This window comes from Arachis ipaensis, chromosome B6, assembly GCF_059453495.1.
Source record: "Arachis ipaensis isolate K30076 ecotype BB chromosome B6, ASM5945349v1, whole genome shotgun sequence".
Classification (NCBI taxonomy): Eukaryota; Viridiplantae; Streptophyta; class Magnoliopsida; order Fabales; family Fabaceae; genus Arachis; species Arachis ipaensis.
Window position 1 is genome coordinate 104,829,626 of NC_142441.1, and position 13,904 is coordinate 104,843,529.

The 13,904-nt window shown below is 32.5% G+C and overlaps 1 protein-coding gene across 1 annotated transcript; it reads left to right on the forward strand.

Moving 5' to 3' along the window:
* Positions 1-3,749: 3,749 nt before the first annotated feature.
* LOC107604679 (protein GL2-INTERACTING REPRESSOR 1) lies at positions 3,750-4,678 on the forward strand. The gene is made up of 2 exons (XM_016306325.3): positions 3,750-3,887; positions 4,118-4,678. The coding sequence occupies exon 2, from the start codon at positions 4,175-4,177 to the stop codon at positions 4,526-4,528; it is 354 nt and encodes a 117-aa protein (XP_016161811.1). The 5' UTR covers positions 3,750-3,887; positions 4,118-4,174; the 3' UTR covers positions 4,529-4,678.
* The last annotated feature ends 9,226 nt before the right edge of the window (positions 4,679-13,904 follow it).

Genomic DNA, 13,904 nt, shown 5'->3' on the forward strand with positions numbered 1-13,904 from the left:
AACAAAGAAAAAAATTGTAAATTATGTTTTTATTATTTTATATAAACATACTTTTTATATACAAATTTAATTTTTCTAGTATTTATATATAATTCTAGTTTCAAATTATAAATACTAGTGTACCATTAGTCGTTAATGTGCTAATTGATTCAGTTTTTTATTATTAAATGTGTATAAAAAATTAGTTAGGATAACAAATTTTCTATAATTTAATTAAAATATTTTAAGTTCAAGTTTTAGAAATAAAAAAATATTTTTTATAAATTATATATAATGAATAGTATATTAAAAATAAAAGTGTTCACTAATTTTTTTAAATTTTTATATCTCCATATATAATTAATAATGTTTAACAAATTTTATTTTAGTGTATATATTTTTGCCTCCACTCCTAAAATTTTCTGGGTCCGTCACTGACCATGATTGAGGCTTTGCAAAAAAGGAAAAAGAAATGGAAACAAAGAAAGTGGGGTGAGAATAAGTTATTAAGAAACTCCGTTTATAAACATTAGTAATTTTGTATGTTATTAAAAAACTCCGTTCATAAACGTTGGATTCTAAAATAATATTAAGAATAAGATTATTGAGAATACTAGAATAAAAGTACGATGTAAAAGAATACTAAATTAACAGATGTTAATACTTCAAATTTAAGAAATATATATATATATATATATATATATATATATATAAAATTTATATTTTTTATTTTAATTAAAAATATATTTTACTAATTTTGATATGTTATTTTTATTTTAGTAAATAAATATTAATTCTATTATATAATTAATTAATAAGATCTATTTAAATATCTAAATTAAAATGATAGAATAATATAAGAAAATTATTTAAGTCGATGTTTATTTTAGTAATTTTTTATTTAAAAGTGATTTTGGATAATATAATTCAAACAATATTTATTTTATTATAATTTATTTTAATATAAAGATAATCAAATATAAATCACTTTATCACAAATTTTTTTATTATCAAAATTAAATTTATAAAATTAATTTTATACAAATTTTTATTTACAAATTGTAATCCAAACACACACTAAGTTATGAGGACGCCAACGAAGGTATATGGATGATACAGTGTGGAATAATTCAACAGAACCGAAAGTGACTAGTGATGAGTCTTGAGTTGGTGTATTTTCAATATTAGTTAAGACATGACTAATTAAGTGAAGTGGTTCCAGTAGATACAGATAGATATATCATATATCCTTCTTATCTCTATCTTATCGATGATTCTGAAAAAGAATGGGATTGTCTATTTATAGTAAGCAGAAGCACATCATTTAAAGCATGTTTCATGAGCCTGTGCCTAACGTTGACTGTAACTTCTGTATATATATATATGGTTGTCACCGTGTCACTTTAGAAGGTAAATTAAGAGAATTTATCATTACATCAATAATCAATAAAATTAAAAGTTAAGTAGGTAATCTAACCGATCAGATAGATTCTAACATCATTTTATAATATGTTTGTAATTCTAAAAAATAACTAATAAAAAAGTTTAATATAATTGATGATTCGCTGATTTTTTTTTTTAAAGTATAATCCAATATTTGAATTTTAAGAATTCTTTTGGTCAACATTCATACTATAAAAAATAATCTTAGTTGCAAAAGAATTTAGTGATTGTTGCCAACAATAAATACCTTAGATAATACCAAAAGAATAAAGTCTAAAATTTAATTCATTGATTGATAAACATCTAAATTCTTATAAAGAATATTTTAAAATTTATTTTCAATCAATATAAAATGCTTAATGTGAGATGAAAGTAAAATGAAATTAAAAAGAAATAAAATACTCAATACAATAAGATGGAGCTTATCGTAAATTTAAAGAACTCTACTCCGATCCTAAAAGCTCTCTATTCCTACATTGTCATAACCGTCTTTCAATCCTCTCCACTCTCGAAAATTATAATAGACATAGGAACTTAGGAAGATTTCCATCTATTTTTCCTTGGCTTTTATCTTGCATGCACGGAAGCGAAGGAAACCATGGAAAGAGCATTCCAATTTCACATCACAAAGCCTCTTGAAGAATTGGAGCCCTGAGTACACAGTAAATCTTCTATTGGACAGTGATTGTTTTAAGAAACTAGAATTATAAATAAGAGATTGTGATTCAATATTATATTTGATGGATAAAGATTATAATTAAAATTTTAGTCTTCGAAACATAAATAGGAACTTTAATAATGTTTTATTTAATAAAAATATTTTTTATTTTATATTTATATTCATTTTGAATCAAATAACATATTAAAATATAATTTATTTTTATATATTTTATACCAAAGATAATATAAAAAAATTTAATTTAATTCCAATCTTTTAATTTCTCTCTCTCCATTTAGTCTTTCCTCCAAATTAAGCCTTGTTCTCTCCTCCTCTATGCTTCCGTCTGCAGCATTTGTCAAATCATGAACCAATTAAGTTCATGATCAAAAGCAATTTTTTTCCTTTTTTTTTTAAAGAATGAATGGTCCCTCACTTAAAATACAGTGATATCCTGTAATGTCTGTTGGACTACGGACATCTCTTTTGTACTTCTTCCCGAAGAAAGTTAGAAACTTAGACCCCCAAGATGCATCACAACACAGATTCACTCACTCACACTTAGGTCATAAACCTCAAGCCGAGAAAAAAAAAAAAGAGAAGAATAAAAAGGTTGAATTGGATTTGTGAAATTCAAAATATACTTTGTCTTAGCCTCTTTATTAATTTAATTATTGGGATGGCATGTCATATGTCAAATTATCAATCAATTACATACATGTGATCTTGAGAGAATCATTTTACCATTTGCCAAAAAAAAAAGGAACCAAAATTAGAGATTAATTTATAATATTACTTTTTTATTTATTTTTATTCTGGAAATTGTTTCTGATATTTCTAATTTAATTTTGTTATATAATTAAAATAATCAAAGACTAGATTTCTAAAATTTCTTATAATTTTTAAAATTTATTTAAATATAAAGAATTATAATTAAAAGGTTGAGTAAAAAAAAAAGCTGAAAGCAAAGTGGTAGATAGGAAGGTGAATAGGTGATGCAAGCTCCTATTACATGTTATATGCAGCCTGAGAAGAAGATAGAATGCATGGAAGATAATCATGTTCCCTTCATCAACTTGCAAAGCAAAATTAACTATTATAATTATTAATAAAACAATGATATTGATATCTCATATAAATATTAGTTGTCATTTAACTTCCAAATAACTACTGTCATTTACTCATTTCGTTTTCTTGGGGTAGTGTTGAACATTTAAATCTCACACACACGGCTGTAATACATAATTTTTCATTACTTCTATTTATTAAAAGAAAAGAAAAAAAATATGCTTGTATTAAATTTTGTTGGTGGGGTTGAGATTTTAATAATAATTAAGTGTTAAGCTTTTAAAGCCGTTGAGTATATTTTATTTAGTTGTTGGTAGTGCCTGAGAGAGAGTCTTAAAACACCGACTGGTTTGAGACCCTCTTCTCTTCCCTCTCTAAAAGCAATGAATGAAGAAAGGCCCTCCCCTTCTGCACTTTGTAATTGCAATATTTACTGCAAATTTCCCCTTCCTGCATACTTCTTGGGATTTTTCCTCACAATTAATACATTTCCTGTCCTCAATTTACACTCTCCTTCTACCCATTACTTCAATTCCATTCAATTCTCTCTTCCTTCCACTTCTCTCTCCTCTCTCTCTCTCTCCCTTCCTTCAATTAATTTAATTAAGCTTTTAATTTTACTACCTCCTCTTCCCATTTCCCCCTTGTATAAAATGCCCTGAATATCCATTCTCAAACACACCGATCACTTTCCTGGATTCTTTCTCTTTCTTCTCCTCCACCAACCTCCTTACACTCTGTGAGTGATTCTATCTCTCTTTTCCTTCTTATTATTGTTATTGATATTTTTGCTTTCAACACGGCATGTGAAGCGTGAAGCGTTGTGATTGGTGCTATTGGCATGATTACCTTTTCGTTGGGGTCACGGAATTCGGACTCCTTTTTCCCTCTTTTTTCAATTTTTCCTTTTTGTGGTTAGTTAGTTAGTTAACATTACCCTTTTTTGTTCTGTTTTGTTTTGTTTTGCAGGGCGAAAAGAAACAGACGAGTAACCCACCGTTAACCGTAACCGTAACTGTAACAACGATGAGTCGCAGGAACGGTCCGAAGCTCGACCTGAAGCTGAACCTCTCTCCTCCGAGGGCAGACCGGAGGAGGCTGGAGTCTCCGGCACGGTCGACGACGGCGTCTCCGACGTCGCCACCGAGCTCATGCGTTTCCTCTGAGCTCAACCAAGAAGACAGCAGCAACAACAACAACCTTCGATACTCCAACAGCCCTGAAGCAACATCAATGGTTCTCGTAGGATGCCCTCGCTGCCTCATGTACGTGATGCTCTCCGAAGATGATCCCAAGTGCCCCAAATGCAAGAGCACCGTCTTACTCGATTTCCTCCATGACAACAGCAATAACACCACCACCAACGTTAGGAAGAATTAGACTTTTCTTATTATTATTATTATTATTTTTTTTAGCTTCCCCTGTTTTTTAATTGCTCTGTTTCCGCTAGTTTTCTTTAATTTCGTAGTATTAGAACAATTATTAGATAGTACCCCGTTTTAATTTTAATGCTAGGTTTTTTCCCCCTCTAATATAACTATTTTAAGTTAATATCTGCACTTTGTATATGAGTAGTGCTACGTGCGCTCTACTTTGCCTTCTTTCCTCTTCTACTTTGATTGATGGAATTCCAACAATTTTGTCAAAGCAGAGGGAGACAAAGAGTGGAGCGTAAATAGCACTATTCTAATTATTTATATATAAGAAAAAAAAAAGGAACTTACTCTGAAATTCAGAAGGAAAAAAATTTGCTAGGAGTATCTTGTATCTATCTATATTCTATATGGAGGAATCCTGTGCTTGGATCAGATTTTCCTACTATTTTATCAGCAACAAAGTGCATAGGGATTTTTAGTTTTGCTTATCGGAATTTTAGGTGGAATGAATCTTACAGCTTTTCCTTGAGCTCTTTTCTCTAATTATCTATGGATATTATTGTTATTAAATGATTGATATTACTGTTTCATCCAACAAGGTACGTATTCTGTTATTATGTTAATGTTAGCCACCATAAAAGTAGTCACAAGAAAAAAAAATTATTTGTATACATATCATAAGTTATATATTTTTTTTTGAACATTATGCATATTTATTACTTTTATTTTTTTATTATATTCACTTCATCTAAAAATAAAAAGTGTATAAATGTATGGAAAGAGTAGTGTAAATAATACAAGTCATAATAACTAATGAGTAATGATCACACATGAATACATGCACCATACTTAAACTCAATTACTCATGTGCACCTCACCATATGCTTGGTAGATATATCACCTTTTTTCTTATAGACAAATAAGAAACAGGAATAGGAAAATAGAAATATGTAATTCTTTTAAATTTGTCATTTTAATTGAATGCATAATTATTTAAAGAATGTAAAATTGAATATGATATAAAAATATTACTAAATAACTCTTAGTTAATAAAAAAGGATGATTGAATGATTTTTAGTATTTTTATATATACTAAAATAATTATATAATTAATAATAAATTCGGCATTAAAAAAAAGAGAGAAGTACTCCTAAAATTAAGTCAAATAACAAATACTAAGAAACAAAGTAGGTAATAATTATAATTAAATATAACAATGGCGAGTAAATTGAAAATCCATGCATTATGGTTGGCGACTATGGCAGTAGATAAATGTGCAAGTTGACTTTCTTGTAGATTGCATGCTAGCGGTTTGGTCTAGTATATATATCTTGTGGAGCAACGCCTATATAAATAGAATTTTCCTAGTGACATTCTTTGACGATGATGATACAAAAATGTGAAGTTTTAAGTTTTTACATTGTGTATTTATATTACTGTTATGAAAAATTATAAATACCACTTTTAAAATTTCTTGTTTTTTATTTATAAAAATATTTTTAGAACACTTGTTATGGTCCATACAAATAATATTTTAGCAATATTAGGTTAGATTTTATTAACGAGTAATCTAAGGTTAATTTAAGTTTTCCAATAAAAAAAATTATAATTAGTTTTTAGAGGATTAAAAATATTGAAAAATTAGGATTGAAAAAATGGTTAATTTTTAACAAAGTAACTTGTGGTTTAATTTTCAATAAGAAAATGGTTAATTTTAATGCATAACCTTGGATATTTTGGACATTTTATTTTTTTTTATAAGTGCTTTGAAATAAAAAATGCTAATTATAAACTCTACCATCTTACTAAGTCTTTATGTCACTCATTATCAAAATATTACTAAGTCTTTATGTCGCAATTTAATTATTGTTAAATTATAATAATTACATATATAAATTTTCAACTATGTTACACGTAGTCACGTACCTACACAAAAAATCAATGACATATATAAAATATATATTAGAATATAAATATATATTAAAAATATATAAATCAATACTATATATAAATATGCATAAATAATTAAATATATGGTGAATTTAGTGTTTTTATTTTAAAAAAGATAAAATATATTTGTTTTAAATAACTTGAAATGAATTTACAATACACTCTCTAATTATTTTATTTTTATAGTTATTATGTTTTCCTTTGTTCTTTCTCCTTTACTTAACGGCAGTACAAATGTAAACAAAAATGAACGCTGTTTCAAAAATTGACATTTATTCAATTTGTAGATAGACAATTAAGAAATATATCATGAACAAAAAAATGAATTTTCTTTCGTATTAATTTATTACCATAACAGAGAGATAAAATATTATAAAAGAGATAAATGAAAAATGTAATAAATGTAGGGCTAATCCATGGAAAAAGGTAGAATATCTATTTGTAATTGAATAAAATTTAAAATGGTCTTACTAATAATGTTTTTACTTTTTACTCTCCTAAGTGCACTTGTAAGTAAATCTGTTCAAGGAAAAAAATTGCAGAAAGAAAACTAAATTGTTAAAATTTTTAATATATTTATATAATTATTTATTACAGAAAAAGTTAGAATTTTTTTATGAGCAATAAGTTTAACTAGTGTTGTTGAGGGAACTTGTAGACTGTTTAGGAAAAACCCAATTTGAAAAATTGGATTACTAGTTTTATAATAACTTGATTGAGTTTCCCATACATGATCCAAGGTAGTCAAAGGGAAGTTTTGCTTATAATGGCAATTTGAATAAATGGATACTTCCAATTTATATGTTCCAAGTTTCAAGCATCCACGAGTATAATGAGACTTGAGAGCAATTGCGTGAAAGTCGTATGTCGTGTAGCATAAGAAAATTTCTGTTTATTATTATTATTATTTGTGGGTTATGAATTAGTAGGATAGTGGGTGAATTAAGGGAGGGTGATGGTAGAGAGGGTTGGGTTGGGTAGTTCCGAGCATTGAAAAAAAATAATGGCAATTGTATTAAGACCATTTAAATCACATAAATGCAAGAGTAATTGAGACGGTTGAGAATAATAAGGGGGATACTACGTCAGATGATAAATGCCCACCTTTTTCCAATGTTCCCATCGATGATCAATTTTTCTTTTTCTTTGTATTTGGCCTTCTTTCACGTACCAATATAAATAAATTTTCTCAACCAAAACTCCCCCAATTTTTGGCTCACACTTATCTGCAGGATTGCCTCCATTTATGTCTAATTTGAATTCCATTATTTTAATTTTGCTTTCAATCCTTTTCCAAACTTAGATGAGATACGTACATACATGCAAACCCATAATTGCTGTCGTATTGTCAGTTTCTTAGTAAAATCGACATTGAATTGAATGTCGTAGTGTATATGATGATGTGTATTATTAGTCCTTGAACTACAACCATTGGATCCAAAACTCCTAAACAAGAAATCATAATAATGTTCCACATTTACATTTACTACTACGTAGCTAGCTAGTCTTCCAACTCTACTCTATATGATGTGAAAGCGATTTTATTGACTAAAATCTTATCTCTATCTGAAAAATCTTAAACCTTATTAAATTTGCATAAATATATGAATGATTAAGTATGCATGCCCAGGTGTGTCATCAATAAAATAAAAGCATATTGGAGCAAGGTACGTACACACTACACAGCTCATGGAAGAAAGAGATCGCTCATCAAGACGAGGGGCCGAAGGCCAATAATGCTTTGAACTTAGTCAAATACGAGAAAGTATATTATATGAAAAGTAAATCATTCTTATGGACCAGGATCTTGGCCCAAGCCCAGAGACCGGAGATAGATTGATCCAACTTCGAGAACTTTGCGCCATACCGAGACAAATTCGAACGCGGTCATGTCGGAGATTTTCCCAAAAAATAGGAAAATATAGTTATAATAATTCATAAAGATCACCGACCCAAAAAAAAAAGAAAAATCAGACAGGTTATTGAATCAATCAAATTAAATATTAAAATAATTCCAGGTAACAAAAAAATATTAAAAAAGTTCAATAACATTGTTGGTACAGAAAACACTAATAACATTCGAACTAATATATTTTCGACTAATTAATAAGAATATTAAAAAAATTCAATAATATTATTAGTACAGTAAGTATCATTAACACCCGAATTAATAGGAGTGACAAAGTAGATATTTCACTAAAATTTGTCTAAATAGGTCTATTTCGTCAAATTAATATGGATTTAACTTGCTACCCTGTCTCGTCAAAAGGCGGCTGCCGGCCTGTCTCTTCTTTTTTTTTTTTTTTGAAAAAGTCCTCAAAAATATAATTCTGCTAGGAAACTAAGAGGGGGTCCAGTCAACTTCCTACCAACTCCTATTGGGCTAGACCCCGAAGTTCATTTCACTATTCAAGCAAGAAGCAACATCCCAATTTACCCACAGTGAACCAAATTAACACTAGTTAAACCCCCTTTTCACCGTTCACTGCAGCAGCATCCAAAACCATCCAACGGCAGCGCCTCCCAAACAAGTTAGACGTACACCTTTCCCATCCGCTGTTAACCGTCACAGCGCCTCCGTCCGTCCACGTGCGAGTGATCGCCGGCGTCGGAAGCTTGCTCCAGACCGCCGTAACGCCTCCATCCCGACCATGTGCTACCAGCCGTGTTCATCAGAAGTTCGACCCAAACATACCGCCAGCGCCTTCGTGCCTCCCACGTGCGAGCAACCGATGGAGTCTGAATCTCACCCGCAGTGCACCACTGCTACTGCATGTCATTGTCGCAGTGCCATTGAAGCGTCCCCTTCTTAGCCGGATAACTCGATGTTGGCTTCTGTCTCTGCTCCAACGAACGCGGCGTCGAACTCCTCCTGTTCGCGCCGTGAAGCCTCGCCTAAAAGTACTAATCAGTTAGTATCTATTCATGGGTGTTACTTGATTGATTTTGGTCTGAATAAATTGGTTGTAAGTGGATTTTGTATCAAATCATATGCATATAATGACACACTCATATACAATGAATTTTGATTTGTTGGATGTTGCTGCTGTCTAAGATTAGAGGTTTGATTGAAGGAATTGAAATGGGTTTTCTGTGAAAATAGCTGTTCTTTTTTTTTTTTACTGAAACGGCAAAAATGGCAAAAACACAGAGTCCCAAGCCCGGTGGTTTTTTCCTCGGAATAAAATTGGGTTCGATTGTGGTGAATATAGGTCCATTTACTTGTTCAACACTGGATGTTGATGTTGTTAGGGGTCCCCTATTGCTGAGATGCATGTGCATAGAGATTGGATATTACTGCTTTGTTAGATTGGACTGTATTATTTGTGATAAGATTCTTTGACTTTGCCATAAAAAAAGGGATGGTGTTTGTGGGTTGTGTTCAAGTGGGTGGTTTGAAATTTAACTACACATTCGCAATGTGTTAAGTTAATTAAACAATGTGAAACAGGGCCTTTATTCCCTAGTTTTTTTGTGTATATATTTCCGATCATGATAAACGTATGTTGCTTTTAGTATGTATATGGATGATTCTTGACCGATTTTGTCTATTTACATGTCGAAATTGGTTTGTTGTAGAGGTGTTTGAATTTATCTAAATTGCTATATTTTGTTGTCTAGATTCGTTGTGATTATGTCGTGATTTTAGCTTGTGTGAATAACTACCAAAAAGCGGCTATTTACAGATTATAAAAGCACCTCATTTGTGTTGCCAAAAAGCCAAGCGAGATGGAGAAAAAGGTAGAATGTTATTTACCGTTATTGACGTGTACTTCCACATGATCCTATTTGTGACTTACAGCTACTATTGCTATTGACAGAAATTATTAGAGTTGTGATGCTTGCCCAGCTACATTCATGATATGATGAGCCAGCTCACTAAAAATAACGCGTTTGAGAAGCTTGCGGAGATAGATGAAATTGGCTTTGGATTCTTGAGACTTGTTCCGTATTGAGCTGTGAAGCAGGACATCATGGTTCATTTGGCTCAATCGTATGATGTTGAGATAAGAACCTTGATAGTCGACGTAAGGAACATCCGCCTCAATGCTGAGTTAATCGAGCGGGTTTTCGGCATTCCGTCTCATGGTAAGTCTCACTTTCCAAATTAATTAGCGTGCCATGGGCATTTTGTGCAAGTATCATTGTGTATATATAGTTTATTTTGGACTGACACACGGACATGTTATAGGTGATGCATTCTCATCACTGGACGACAAAAATTCAGCACACAACAACTGAACTCCGAGATTTGGTATACAGCTGTCCTATGGCAACGGAATCAAATAGGATGGAGTTTAGGAGATATTTCATACTAGTGGTACTAAAAATGTTCCTGTGCCCTACAACACAGTAGGTAATTTCACCATGGCACATTTACCCCACCTTAGATGTTTATGATCCCAGGAGATTCAACTGGTCGTTGCAAACTCTAAAGTGGTTGTACACGGCAGTCGAAAAGTATAAGCTCAAAGAGAACAAAACCTGTGAGGGCTGCATGTTCGTCATGCTGGTAGGATGCATTCAATAAATATTAGTAAACTGAGCATGTCACTGATGTTGTAGAACATAACTTGTCCCATACTTTTGTCTAGGTACTGTATTTTCAATAGTTGAAACACGGTCAGCTAGATAACTGTCATGAGCTGGAGCCATGGCTCGCTGCGTGGACCACAAAAATCTAGAAAAGAAGGCGACATATATCATTTTTGAGGTACTCCTTTATTCGACTGTCTCTGTATGTTCAACTATAAAACTATCCGCCGTCCACTATAATTGATTCCCGTGTTTAACTCACTTTGCCATATCTATCTTATGAATGGTGTTTATGCCGTTTCTAATACTTTAAACATTGCATGGCCTTTTATGTAATCAATCTACTCGGCAGGTTTCGTTGTGTTGGCAATGGTTACTTTATGCCAGTACCTAAGTGGATGTTGCTTCTGATAGGCATCGTGATGTTTCTTTTCTTTACTAAATGGATGTTTCCGTATATGTTTTTCGAGTTTTCATGTGTTAAGCATTTTGTGAATTCCTGAATTTCGTCAAGAAGTGAATGGCTTTCCTTTTCTTAGATATTACTCAGGAGGTTTCTTGTTGTATGTTACCCATTTGTTCTTGACTAAATATAAGTGACATGTCATTCTGTTATGCAACAGCATATTTTTAGTTCAAACTAAATTGAAATTTCTTTATTTTTTGTCCTACTTTTTTAGTGTTGAAATTGTGATGTGTCTAACTTTTTAAGCATTGCATGGCCTTGTTCTGTTATCAATCTACTCGGCAGGTCTCTTTGTGTTGCTTTATACCAGTATCTAAGTGGATGTTGCTTCCAGTATGCATCAGGATGTTTCTTTTCTTTTACGAAATGGATGTTTCTGCATAAGTTTTTCGAGTTTACATGTGTTGGGTAGTTGGGGATGACTCTGTTTACGTAAGATGTGAATGGATTTTTCTGGGGATGAGTTAGGGATATATGTAAGTTCGATTTTAATTACATGATTCTTTGCATGCTCGAAATCAGGGTCGCCTCGCAACTAGGAAGGAAAAAAGTGAAGACCGATCACCTCAAGCCGCAACGAAAAAACTGCCAAAAAAACACAACGAAAGTGTAGAGGAAAAGCTTCAGTTGCTCCAAGGATAAGCACGTATTTGCGTGTTAATGTGATTAGAGTATCATGCTATCTAGATATGCGTGATATATTTTGTGCGTGGCCTGTGGTTCTGTAATTGTACCAATATTTCATTATTTGCAGCATGAATTGGGTGTTTTTGTCTTGCTTCATTATTGTCTATTTGAATCAAACTATGTTTACAAACAGGAAAGATTCACCGGTAGAGAGAGCGAGCATGAATCAATGGAAAGACAACCACCTAGAAGCACAACAAAGCCACCTCCAAATAGAAAACGGTCGCCACGTGCGGAGAGATCGAAAGCTAACCTGGAAGTGAGTATATGTTTCTGATTGTGTATGGATTCAATTATGTACAAGCTTAAGTCTTTTTAGATGTTCTTTTTCATTGCAGTTAGATGTTTGTTTAAATGACACACTCGATGTGAAATAAAACAGATAAGCCTGGCATCTACCAAGAAAAAGGGTGGAGTTAAAAGAAATCGAACACGTAAGTCTAACCCAAAACCATCTGCAGAGAAAGCTGTCCCAATGAGCCCAGAGGATGAAGAGGACAATAAGCCTCTTGCTAAGAGGATGCGCTAAATGTTTCGCCAGGAAGTTGGCCAACAGAATACTAGAATAGAGACCGCCAATGGGAACCTCAATAAGGAAAACACACCTTAAGAAACAACTGATTCCGGAGTTCCCGATCCAGGCACACTGTCAGTAGCACTAGTGCAATATGAAGAATGGAAATTCTATAGGAAAGTTTCCAACGTAGAACTATGCTTCTTGTGTCTATTTTGCTCACAATAAGAAATTAGGAAATTTATAAATACAAAATGTTTGTTTGTCTAACATTGGTTGATTTCCACGTAGTAATCCTAATTTCTTGTCGATGCGAGATCCAGAGAGTGAAAAAATATGGGAATACCTTGAACAACTTCAGTACACGAATCCCCTGAATACCGTGATGCCGAGCGGTCCGTCTTGCCGGACACCTAGTCTAGAGAGCCCCCCGCATCTCCCCCGGAATGACTTGGATGGAAAAGACCCCTACCGAGTACACTCTTATTATAGGGTGAATCCGTTGTTAAAGGTTCGAAAGCTCGATGAGGATGATGAGCAACGAGTCCGACAATGGGCTGTCAATGGGCGAAAAGTAGGCTGTGGCATCGTATGAAGGCAAACCACATCTAGTACTTCTATGGGAGCAGGAACGGATCCAGAAATATTATAGTGGGGGCCAATAACATATATAATATTAAAAAAATATACAAATAAAATATAATGTAAGATGCATTATTGATGAGCGGATAATTTATACGCTTTTTGGCATTGTTTTTAGTATATTTTTAGTAGGATCTAGTTACTTTTAGGGATGTTTTCATTAGTTTTTATGTTAAATTCACATTTCTGGACTTCACTATGAGTTTGTGTGTTTTTCTGTGATTTCAGGTATTTTCTGGCTGAAATTGAGGGACTTGAGCAAAAATCAGGTTCAGAGGTTGAAGAAGGACTGCTGATGCTGTTGGATTCTGACCTCCCTGCACTCAAAGTGGATTTTCTGGAGCTACAGAACTCTAAATGGTGCGCTTCTAATTGCGTTGGAAAGTAGACATCCAGGGCTTTCCAGAAATGTATAATAGTCCATACTTTGGCCAAGAATAGATGACGTAAACTGGAGTTCAACGCCAGCTTTCTACCCAAATCTGGCGTCCAGCGCCAGAAAAGGAGCCAAAACCAGAGTTGAACGCCCAAACTGGCACAAAAGCTGGCGTTCAACTCCAAGAAAGACCTCTACACGGGCAATAC

What these genes read in the sequence shown, in the direction of transcription:
- LOC107604679 (XM_016306325.3), top strand. Translation starts at nt 4,175, where the DNA reads ATGAGTCGCAGGAACGGTCCGAAGCTCGACCTGAAGCTGAACCTCTCT.